Source organism: Mixophyes fleayi, chromosome 2 (genome assembly GCF_038048845.1).
Source record: "Mixophyes fleayi isolate aMixFle1 chromosome 2, aMixFle1.hap1, whole genome shotgun sequence".
Taxonomy (NCBI): Eukaryota; Metazoa; Chordata; class Amphibia; order Anura; family Limnodynastidae; genus Mixophyes; species Mixophyes fleayi.
The window spans coordinates 361145825-361158491 of NC_134403.1; the positions used below are offsets into that span (position 1 = coordinate 361145825).

General features: G+C 41.8%; 1 protein-coding gene across 2 annotated transcripts in view; it reads right to left on the minus strand.

Annotated features, from left to right (window-relative positions):
* Positions 1–1547: 1547 nt before the first annotated feature.
* The window catches only part of BRWD1 (bromodomain and WD repeat domain containing 1), a 56257-nt gene continuing 45137 nt past the window's right edge, over positions 1548–12667 (minus strand). For both annotated transcript variants that reach the window (XM_075197255.1, XM_075197256.1), the window contains exons 31-39: positions 12482–12602; positions 12161–12286; positions 11279–11348; positions 9699–9812; positions 8676–8828; positions 6692–6855; positions 5229–5464; positions 4635–4820; positions 1548–4167 (exon numbers count right to left, since the gene is read on the minus strand). In XM_075197255.1, the coding sequence (XP_075053356.1) occupies positions 2876–4167; positions 4635–4820; positions 5229–5464; positions 6692–6855; positions 8676–8828; positions 9699–9812; positions 11279–11348; positions 12161–12286; positions 12482–12602 (2462 nt within the window). In that variant the 3' untranslated portion in view covers positions 1548–2875. The remainder of the gene's footprint in view (positions 4168–4634; positions 4821–5228; positions 5465–6691; positions 6856–8675; positions 8829–9698; positions 9813–11278; positions 11349–12160; positions 12287–12481; positions 12603–12667) is intronic.

Genomic DNA, 12667 nt, shown 5'->3' on the forward strand with positions numbered 1-12667 from the left:
CAATGAAACACAGATCAGTCACTGAGATTGGTTAGTGAAGTCAGATACTTCATATATCGTACAACAATGGATGCTTCACATTACCAAAATATACTAGTAGAGTGACTGATGTTTTCTTTAAGCATCCATATATTAAAGCACAAATTGACTTGTACTGCAAAATGCGTGGTGTATGTCATGGTCCTATGGCTTGTATTAGATCAGGAAACCCACCTAGATCTTACTTGTAGGGCACCCATCATACAGCACCAAAATGTGACATCTTATGGAACGGCATCAACGACGTTCCAGGATCCATAAATGGACACATTCAACTTCACTTTCTTATGGTGGCAATTTGACCACAAAAATAAACCCCAACCCACCTTCAGTCTAAACGCTAGTTCTCAACCATGTACTTGATGCAGCACGTTAGCAATTACTACTTTTGCAGATCAGGTTTGGTCTTTCGACATACTGACAAGTCACCTGTGATAATACCACGCATTCCTTACTTTTTGATGCATAGATATCTGTCAGTGGAGCAGAGGTCAGGGTGACTTTCCTTCTTCCTATTTATTTTATTTGTACAAGTTGTGCTCTTGCATATTCTGACACATGGGTAGTTGTGTTTGCATCTGATCATTTGGAGCTCTCCCAGGGATCTTTATATACTTACAGGAGACTCTCGCAGACTGCAATACCAGATTGAGAATTGTACATTTTATTGTATTATAAGATTCATTATTGTGGGTTGTGTGGTTTTCTTGTGAGAGTGAAACAAACATAATTACATAACCAAAACCTATAAAATTGTTATGACGAGGGCCTTGTTCTCCTCCAGATATTACAAGATAAGCCATTAAAGTCACCAGGTCATCCCGCAGGGGATGACAAGTGTAAGAGTGTTCTACAAGCATGTTTGATACAAGGAAAACATGATGAGTGTTATCTACTATCCAAATAAGTCCACGTTATATAGTGTATGGATGCACAGTACTGCACAGTGCACTCGGACTTCCACGTCGGCTCCTCTAGAATAACAGCAATCATTTAGGATTTTCCAGTACTTGGTTGGAGTATGGTTACATGAATATCGCATGTTTATATAGGTGATGTCCTGTGCATATTAATACTTGCTGCTCCATGCAAAGTAATCTATTTTCCCCATGTTTGGTTATACTCCATTTTTACATAATTAAATATTTGCATTACCTGTGGGAGGTGCGCATGTCTCTCTATCCATGGTAGTTTGTTTTTAAATAAAAAGCGATTGGGTTGAGAACTAGAATTCGAGATTTTAGTCTACATAACGTTTAACCATGGCATTGAAAGACTATTGTGAGAATCACACAGTGATCTGTTGTATTCTAGAGAGATTATACCAAAAACAGGAAATGTAGTACACCAAAATTATTACATAACGTGAGACCCCCACTCTTACTGCCTAGTGTGCTACAGGACTGAAAAACATAATAAGATACAGCCCCCGGGCTGAATTATAACCCATGTCAACCTTTCAAATCACGCGGTTTTTGTTTGTAAAATAAAAAAATAAAGAGAGGGTCTTTAAAATTGCACATAATCTTTAATCCGTAGCAGAAAATACTTAGATATGAATTAGCTGGCCCAAAAAAATATATAAATGCCTCTCAATACATCTGGCATCTCACACTCCCACACGCACAGATGTGATCCAAAGGGCGCACAGTGCAAAATGCCAATCCAAACTTTATACAAGAAAAATAATAAACCACTGAACACATATGCCTATTAAAACATAAGAAATGCATTTTAATTAAACATAAGCACCTCATACACCGTCCCTTTAAAACGAGGGTAAAAGGCGTAGTTATTGACTATATGCTCTTTATAAGTACTATAACAAGACAGTCTCAATCGATCTCCCTGCATTAAACACTGAAACTCGGTTGCAAACTTTTTTTATTTTTATGCTGCAACAAGACTTCCTGGGCGAGACAAATTTAACATAGTTGGCTTTGGACTCTATACCAATTTATTCACCAGAGTCATGTGCTGCCGAAATTAAATAGCCGCGGCAAAGTCGTTATTAGTCTGTAACGAACACAAACCAGCTTCGCTAGAAACGGAAGACTGACCAAAGATGCATAAAGTCTAAACAATTCTTCTACGATGGGTGGTCGCTGAACTAACCATTTTCATACAAGTCTGCCTACACGTGCCGTTATGGCTGCAGAAAAATCAGAGGTCTTAACCCATATTTTAACTTCAATAAACCAAAAGGTATTTGCTGAATTTGAACATGAAAAGAGAACGAAAAAAAAGGCTTTGAGCATTTAAAGAATGACAAACGGAGCAGACCGTGTGCAAACAAGAGCTTCATTCTGAAGAGCAGATATAATTACTGAAGGCTGAAAATAAATTAATGGCACTAGTGTGTGGGATTAAACCTGTGTTCAAGTTTTGCAAGGGGTGAAAAAAAAATGTTAGTTTTTCTTTTACCATCTTTCTGCGCGATTCATAAAAAAGAATCCCCAAAACAACAAACTAAACAGACAAAAAAAAAAAAAATAGTACAAAAACTTTAGACAGATTTGTAAACTTAAAGCAAACTGTGCAAATTAGTGTTCAAAGGCCGATAAGTCTAGCGGTAAAACAAGGGTCTAAGTAGTCAATTCCCATTGCAAGAACCCTCTGAAGTTACCGGTTGTAAAACATTTGGAAATACAAACAATCTTTGCTCTCAGATGTCACCTGCCCCGAGGCACATTTTGGCATCTGTGCTATAAATTGCTTTAATAAGAAATACAGTCAAATACAGTCTTGTTTCAGCCACATTCATAGATCTTTTACTGTAGAAAAATAGAAGTATATTCCCTGAATTTGAACTAGAAGTTAGTACTTCTTTCACTTCTCAGTTAAGCAGAAACTGCCTGGCGCGCGCGCGCTCCCTCCGCAGAGAGGCGGTTTTGGGACGCACGCGATCCAAGTTTATCTCACTCCGAGCCGGAGCTTCTTCGTCGTCGTTGTATCTCACCGTCCTTTTTCCCCGGTTCCTTGTGCAGATCTTCGAGCGGCGGGTTAATTTCTTTCGCTTTCCAGTGTCCACTTCCTGCCAGTCCTCGTCACAGCTGCTCTCGGCTCGCTTCCTCTTTTGATCAGGGCCTCTAGATTTCAAAACTGGACCTTTTCCATTCATTTTACATCGAACGTTAATGCTGCTGTCAGAGAGGGAGGATTCTGGATCCAAGCATACAACGCCATTCTTGTTTTTTGCCGCAGAACCCTCACCAGAACTTGAGAACTTGCAATTACTATCATACTCGCTTCCTGAAGAGTCTTTAGAGTCACTTAATACTATTGTGTTTCTAGCAGGTGGCGACACCGATGAAGACAAGACTCTCCTTCGTTGCGTTCTGTCCTGAGTTTCAGCTGCCGAATCGGAATCCGTATCGGAGACTCTCCGTGGTTTATTTCCACAAGACTTCCGGAAATATTCTTCAGTGCCGGATAGACAAACGTCTGTAAGGACCACTCTGCATTCGGACGACTGTTTCTTCCTGAGTTCGCTCTGTTTTTCCTTTAATACTGCAATGCTACTGTTGGAGGACGACGTTTCACCCTCGGAATCCTCAAGATACTTACGGGAAGTGGAGGCTGGACGAGCACACGGAGAATCCGGTACAGAGTGCTCATCGGCGCTGTGGTTCTCACCATTTATGTGATCTACGCCCTGGCATAAATCCTCATCCGCGGACAGCTTTGGAGAGGAGAAAGTTATACTTAAATCTGAACTATATATGCTAGAATCACTTTTTGGACTACTGGCGGCACGGGAAGACTGTGGGCAAATCTTTGGAGACCTTAGTTTTGTTACAAGCTCTTGGTCGCTCTTTGAACCAAGCTCTTCCTCACTGCCGTCCAAGAGTCGTTTCTTGGCTCTGGCCGCGGCCGTCCTGTGGGGCAGCGTCCTGGTGTTTTTGCTGGCGCTGCAGTCAGTGTCCGAGGTGGAGGCCCCACAGTCTTCCACATCGGTCATACGTTTGATCTTGTTGGCCGCCATGGCCGCACTCTTGCGGAGCACTTTCTTTCGTGCCCCCCGTTGGGCTTTTACGGAAGATACAGAGTCCGACTCATCAGAATAACTTAATATTTTCCTTTTACTGGACACAGTCCTCCTTTGGTTATTGCCCTGAGATGCTTTATCTAAAAAGATTTAGAAAAAAAAAAAAAAAAAAAAAAGGGGTTAATAGTATTCAAAAAGGCAGAGTAATAAAAGTTTAGCATTAGCCATAATGAGTAACAAAAACGTCCAAGATAAAATCCCTCACTGCTAAGTCACACTAAAGACGTCTGCTCCAGCAGGGCGGTGATTCCTTCACACATTTAAGTCTGAAAGCAGCAATAGGGATTCACGAGGAACAGATCAGAAGTAAACCGCTTATAAGAACACACAGATCAACAAAATGGACTTGTAAATTAAATTTGCTGTATACAGTGTTTTCTGATCACTTCCAAACCTCTAATTTAGGGGAAGTTTTTACACCATTTTTGACCAATACAGATTGCAGGAAATTGGCCAGAAATGAAGGACAGAGGCCTCCTAAGATAATTTGGGAGAGAGTCAGCACAAGGAATAACAGTTTGTTTTTGTTTTTTAATTATTCACGTACCTTGCTTTGCATTAGTGGATCCTGGCTGTCTACCGTTACATGTTTTTGCTTTTAAGCCATTAACCCTGTGTTTGACAGGGCTTGAATCAGACTGATCGTTGGTCTCAGAGTCGGAGCTAGAGGAAGATGAAGAGCTGGAGGAATGTTCAGAAGCTGAGGTAGAGGAAGTGGAGTTGGTTTCACTGTCTATGAAGTCAGAAAAGCATGTAGTGTTACAAATACAATGTAACATATAGGATCCCATAGTGCTTCAATTACAATCTTATGCAAAAGACAATATTACAAAATAAAAAATAAATAAAAAAAGTGAGTTTATTAACCAACATCAATATGCCTAAACAGATACCAATGGAGCAGATCTCCAAAGAAATGCATGTGATGAGGTCACCACAGCCAGGGAGCATATCAATGGCTGCTTCCATCTGTAGCCTTGTAAGCTTACAATCTAAAACGTTATTTCTTATGAATGGCTACCAGGGAACGGTCCGCTCATCTGCAAGCGTGACCTGGAAGACTAGCAACACAGGCCCCAGCGGGTACCAGTGGTAGATACGCAGGAGAAGTGGAGGTAACTGGTGAAACTACTAAGATCACCTGATGACGTAGAAGCGCCTGGTGAGGGGTCACGCACTCGAGATGTTGGCTGGGGAGCGGTGCCAAGTGACTGTCCTTCTGAGCGTCTCGTAGAGGAACCGCTTATGCTGAGCTGGCCTACAGCAGAAGCTACGCCACTTGAGGTAGACTGTGATAAAGAAAATTCTGTCCGAGAACCGTTCATTCTGCCAAAGGGAGACGGCGGTCTTGCTTGTCTGACTTTCCTGGAGATTGTGCTGAAAATAAATATGAACGCATAAGGGGACGGTATGTAGTTTGCCATTATCACATGATCATCACCGTAGCCACAGACCACCAGATCCACCTACACCCTGCTCCCGTACCGCCAAAGCAATGCGAGTAACAGAACTTAATACACGTCAAAAATGGAGAAAGCTTCCACCCGAAACATGTTTGTACTAAAACAATTTTCCCAAAACATTGAATACATCATTTATATAGCGCCACTAATTCTGCAGCGCTGTACAGAGAACTCATTCATATCAGTCCCTGCCCCATTGGAGCTTACAATCTAAATCCCCTAACATACACACAGACCAAGAGAGACTAAGGGGAATTTAATAGCAGCTAATTAACCTACTTGTATGTTTTTGGATTATACAATAATACAAGAGAATAATTCATAATCGTTTTGCAGAATTCTTTAATATGTTTTAAGGCAATGAAAAGAGCCATAGCCGTAGAGGTGCCATCTAGTTTAACTATTGATTTTACCATCTTATTCCTCTATTCTGTGATCTACTGATCCTAAAGGAGAAACAGCCGCTAAAAGGTGTGGACTAGGCGTTCTGTCTGCACACTGACAATTCTTTCACTATATTTTAATAGAATGCACTGGAAAAATGTTCTGTGCTTAACGGTGTCTGGAATACACTTTCCTCTGGGTTACTCAGAGAGGAAACTTGGGCCGTTTGTCTGCCACCTCTGTCATATTCCTAGTCCTCTCCAGACCTGACCACACCCCTGGGGTGTCCTCTCTACCCCTCAATCACATTTATCCCTTGCCATTAGGCCTCTTCAGTGATGATGCAAATTATGGCAATGCAGCAAGATTGGCAAGAGGCTCTGGGAGGGGTTAAAGGGATTATTGATAAGACACATCGTGAATAGAAGATATTATCCTCTTGGAAGATTTACTAACAGAGCCATAAAAACTAGGACTATTTTCTTCTCTTTATGATAACATTACACAAACATACAGGAAAGACCCATATTTGGATACAGTCCGTTTTAACAATCACAGCATCCTTTTTCAGGGGACAATTTTAAGTGTAGAAAACCTTCACCCAACATGGGGAATCAACTGTGAAGAAGGGTCTTGAAGTACAAAGACATCTGAGGACAATTTATGTGTAGCACCAGCGGGTGGAAATTTAGCCAACTCTTATCGGTAAAGACTAGAATTCCAATGTTATATACAACAAAATAAATCTAAGGCTTACCCAGATGAACTCTTGTAGTGTTGCAGGTCCTTTGCTCCGGGTCTCCTCGTAGCGCAGGGACCTTCATCTCTCTGCCAGGATTTCTTTTCAGCTTTATAATCTGAGAGAATAACTTTCATCTTTTCTTCCACCAGGGCAGAAAGCCTTAAGACCATACTGTAGATCTACGAAGGAAAGAGTTTCTTTAGTAACCGAAAGTCCCAGGGAACACACAAATAGCTTCCACTCACTGTAAAAGGATTACCCTGAAGAGAAAGCTGCACAGACCCAACATTCATTCAATGGACCATTTGCAGAAGAATTACAGTGTCAAAAAGATGCAAAGGAAAGTGAAACAAAAGGGTGAGAGGGGCAAATAGATCAATAGGTGGCAGACAAATCACACACAAGGAGGGTACAAACCAAGATAAGGAAAAACGCTGGGAATTGTAGTCAGTCTATGATCAAGTATAATAACTATTATACCCTCTAAAGTCAAGGACAAAGACTAGCCATGTGTGCTAAAGTAATTAGCAATACTAGCCCTGGACAAAGCAGACTATCCTATCTACTGTCAGCATACATCAGTCTTCCTATCTAGCTACCATCAAGGGCTGAGAGGGAGCCCCTACAGTGGCTCTGGGAAGGGTTCCTGTGACTGGATCACTGATAAACAACATCTGGTATGAATTTATATAAAGAAAATATCACAGGGTGCTTATTTATATAATTGCACAAGCACTTATGTTTGATATTGTGTATATGTTGAGATAGGAAATCGTTATTTCAGAGACCAGGGTACAAAATTAGTTTTTTCTGTTTTAACCTTTCTAAAGAAAATGCCTATTTCTGATGTATATATCTGATACAATGAGCCTTTGTTTACAAAGCCTTTTGTGAATTGTGATGTGAGGAAATGGCTTGTTTTGAGGTTTGTACTTTTTCTTTGGGAATGTGTATTCGGCGACTGTCTGAAATATTCATGCCAGTCAGACCTGTTGAGTGGGTCTCCTGCCTCTGAAATAAGATGCAGGATATCACAGCAAGGTTTTTAAGAATTTCATAGATAAGTGTAAATATTAGTGGCTTTGCAATACATGTACATCTATGTTTGTGTAAACAGGTTATATCCTGATGCTAAAAATAGTTTGTGCCTAAACTATATAAAAGGCACTAGCTTGTATTGGAAACTTGTTCTCCTGATTTTCATCTGACCTGATCACTGGTAGCTCCAACCAGTGTGAGCGCAAATTAACATCACTTGCTTCAAAGACCTGCTTGAAAACATCTTCAGTATTGCTGTATTCCTGTGACCTGCAGATTAGACCCTAAAACTAATCTGTTCTCCATCTGTCTGAGGTTTGGACCCAAGCTTTCTGGTACCAGCATTCTGCCTGCTACCCATGCAGCCCTGGTCAGTGTGATAGCTTCCCTGATCCGTAGTAAGAGGTCAGGAGTACCAGCCCAGGTACACCAGTAACAGGGTACACTCGCAGCGTCAGTTACCCAGAAGAAACCTGGTTCTGGATGCCGGTATAGGAGTCCAGTGGTGGCAGCCTTTGTAAGCCCCTCCTACTGCGGCAGAGGGCTCATTTGGGATAACGGAAGGGAACGGTGGCAAAGTTAGCTCAGCCGGTTCCCAGCAACAACAGACAGGGTGGTATAGGCGGTCCATCCTGTCACAGTTCCTTGAAGATGTGAGTGAGAAGGGGACTGGTAGTATTTGGGCTCCTGCAACCTGATTCCCCACACCAGGGTTCTGGCTATCATTCCTCTAAGGGGTGCTAGATCCCAGAGTAGGTCTCACGGTAGTTACTTTGGGCCCAGATTTACGCCACAAGGTTAGACAGGGGGCTTAGCCACCTCCCCCCCGGCAGGCTACACACAACGTGTGGGTAAATGCTTACAGACATCACCCTTAATTCTTAAAGTGAGGCACTGTACACTTCGGATTACAGCACAAAAATCACACTTTTTACCATATTAATATATACACAAGTCATACCCGTGATCTTTTGTTTGGCGTGTACAGCTTGGCATTAGAGAAGACTAATCGCATATCTTTACACAACTCCAAGGGACTACTGTAATTCCCGGCTGCAAATCTTTCCTTTATGGTCCCAAAATCCATAGGGGTTTTTATAATGTTCTTGTAATCCTACAAAACCAGAAAGTTGTGTTACGTCACTGAGGGTTGGTAGGATCACCATTCACTTTTAAGAACAGTATTTACAAAACTCAAGGATCGTTTTCAACCCTTATTCAAATGCGTCAATTAATGTGTCCTTACACGCCTGAAAGGGTGTCAATATAAACCTACTGGGGCAATCGTGTGTTATTTGGTTAGTATATATGGCCACTAAATATTGTGCGGATTTTTTAGGGAACCTAAATGTGCTCAGAGATTCAAAAATGTGGTCCCATAATATCATAACAATCTTAACAGCATCTAACGATCGTATCAGATTAGAATAGGAACTCCTACAATCGTCCAGGTGTTCAAAGACCAGAAAAGATTTAACATTCATGTTGAATGTCTGCCCATTTAAAGTCCATCTGTTCTTTGAGAATCTTTTTCAATTTTAGTGCTTCGTTTACATAACATTCAGCAAGTATATTGGTGAGGCTGGATGTGGTTTAGAAATCTGTGGAGGGGTAGGACTTGTTTTAGAACAACTTTTCCCCATTATCTACTGGGTCTAATTCCCTATGCAGCGTGGACACACAACTATTAGTCTCAACACCAAAGTTTAACAAAACATTTTTTTGTATCTCACCAAAATCTTCCACCAGAGCTGAACAATAAGATGCAATTATCTGACCCCTTTGAGTCACAGAGCAAGTAAATTGTGTAGCCCATGTGAAATCACTATGCTTCTAAGCATAACAACTAATATATACCTGTACTTTAATACTCTGAAGCACATTATTCACGATGTGCCCTTTTTATACTTTATATGAGCTTACTTGTTTTTGTCAAGAGGACGTGCAGTTGCTTAAAACAATACTGGAATAACCGTGGACTTACGGGGTACAGCTCCAGGTCAACAGGCTCCCTGAACGGCTGAGAGTCTTCACAATCTATAACGAAGTCGACCAAAGCCACGCAACGTTTCTTCCAAGCATTCGCATTCCTCAATCGCTGTTGTAGTAAAGAGGATACAGTTATTGTGGGCTGATCAACCAAAGTAATACTGTATAAAACAAATAAAAGTCACTACAATGCGATGCACCTTTTTTGAGGGAAATTGTTTACATAACTAAAATAGTAAGTGTTTTAAGATTAGAATGTCTTATAACAAAATACAAATGAATCCCTCCAGATTCAGACAATAGACTTCACCCCCCGCCACACTCTACAGGCCCGCGGGCCCCCCCCGCCACACTCTACAGGCCCGCGGGCCCCCCCCGCCACACTACAGGCCCGCGGGCCCCCCCCGCCACACTCTACAGGCCCGCGGGCCCCCCCGCCACACTCTACAGGCCCGCGGGCCCCCCCGCCACACTCTACAGGCCCGCGGGCCCCCCCGCCACACTCTACAGGCCCGCGGGCCCCCCCGCCACACTCTACAAAGTCCAGGCACGATGTGTATAAGACGTCACTGCGCTTGAACGGACACACACATCATGTATCTTCGTACTTAGCGTCAGGACTGCACATGTAATGAACCTTTGCAGTTGATAATTGGACACAAAATCACAAACCTCTCTCTTCAGGCTAAAGTATCACACACACTTTTGTGGGCATTTTGAAGCGATTGAAGAAGATTTGTAGGTAACCCCATTGCATTGAAGATTTACTCCAAATAACAGAATGCAACCACAATACCAATAATATCATGAGCTGGCAACATTAGTAACAATGATTTGTTTCCCTCCAGTCTACATGTCTTGTACGAGTGATAAAACCACTAGTTCTAATCTCCAGTTCATTTTAAATTCCTGCGTTTCCTGACCATTTACCAGTAAGTGCAGAAAAAGTTACCAAACTAAACAAATAGTGAACGTTTGTATTTATCTGACCCACCGAACAATTAAGCTTTTATTATGTAACCAGATTTGGATATTAAATACCATCTTAATACTTTACTATATGTATGGTGTGACATACAATGGATGTACACATCTGGCTGTGGTCGGTTTGGTGGGTTGCTCGATTCAACTACTAAACAAGCAATAGAAACCCAACTGTAATCATCACAATGAAGTATAACAGAAGTGCGGGCACTCTGTGGTCTGTGTGTGCACTGTAGCGAGACTGATGGGGAAACAAACCAGTTCCTCCACAAGCACATGCACCACGCTGGGACACCAAACACCTCCCTTACCCTCAGTGCTAAGTGTGTGTACTGCACAGGGACCTGGAAGGGATCTCTGATCAGGGGCAGTAACTCACAGAGTGTGAGGGGGGGGTACAAGTCATTCCTCGATCACACATGTCAATAATAAGGCCGGTCGACAATTATCTATATGGCCATATCATGATTGTAAATGTTACTAGAAGATGTTGGGGTTTGGTGGTTCTTTCAAGCTTGTTCGCAGTGAAACAAGCCCAAGTTCCGATACAAATAACTTATAAAACTTTATGACCACAAGGAGATACTATACCGGTCTGTCACACGAGTCCTGCTCCTCAGTAGTGTTGCACAGCTCCGTAATCCTGCTACAGCTGCTGTCACTGCAAAGGAGATAGAAAAGATGTTATGGTCTGGGTAAAGCAATCAGGTGTTCTTTGCTTTCACTTCGGTAAAAGTGAAAGAAAATGGGATTTTTAAGCTTAAATCCTGTTCTCTAAGCTCATTGGGGGACACTGGAGACCTTGGGGTATAGAGGCTCAGTCAGGAGGGCCGGCAATTTAAATTTATACACTAAAACCTGATAACTTCTCCCCCTGTTTACCCCTCTGCTGGAAGGAAGCCAGTTATTTTACTTACCAAGCCCCACAGAACAGAAGGGAAGAAACAATAAAGATAGGTGAGGAAAAACATCCTCCTAGAATATGAAACATTACAGGAGAATTTTGATTGAAATGTAGGCATAGAGCTCTATAGTCCCCATAGGATCATACACATTGGCATCTGCAGGTGGGCGCAGAGCTTTGTGTTTCCATGAACAGTCTCTCTCGTTATTTATCCATTTAGATGAATGTTTGAATTTACTGGTTTTTGTTTTCAAAGTATGCATCAGACCTGGTCTGAAACCTGGTATGACTACGCTTCTCTAATAACGGAACAATCACTGTGAAATGGTTCATCGCTCTGCATTGGAAGTCCAAGGCACTTGGAAATTACAGCAGGTTCATTTCCAAGAGATTACCGCTGCCAGTTTTTGAATATTGTAATTAAGTCTCAAAAATAACACATTTACGGTGACCACAAGCAGGCAGTGTGTTCATGACCTACTAGTAAACATGACATATGAAGACTGCTTGTATGAAACAAGAGTCACTCCATAAGACCATAAAACTATACAGAAGACAGCAATCCTTACTTGATGAATTTTAGCAGCAACTCTGTGATCCCCTTTGCGGACTTCGCAATGTCGCTATTTGGTTCATTGAAGACCTGTGCATTATGTTCAATGTATCTCACTTCCCAAATCAGTGCCGAGACTCTCCTGCAACAAAAACAGTTTACGTTATGAACAGCGTGAAGCCTGAAAACAACCCACAGACAAGATCGATGTAGAACAACCTGATGTTTTAGAAGAGCACATGGCTCAATCTTTACTGCTATGCAACTTTATTTACATTCATTAATTCATTACAAAAAGCTACCACCCAGTCCAGAGTTTCATATAAACACATCTTACCGATAGAAACGGTTCACAAGCCTCATCCGTATTGTGCAAAGATCCGTAGGGTAAGGAATCACCGTGCAGTATTCTGGGTAGACATTTATATCAACAGGTGCAGAAAAGGGGGCGGCCATGTCTGTCACAGAAAACAAACAGCAAATATTTATAAAAGCACCAAGTTCAAAATAATCCAAATACAGT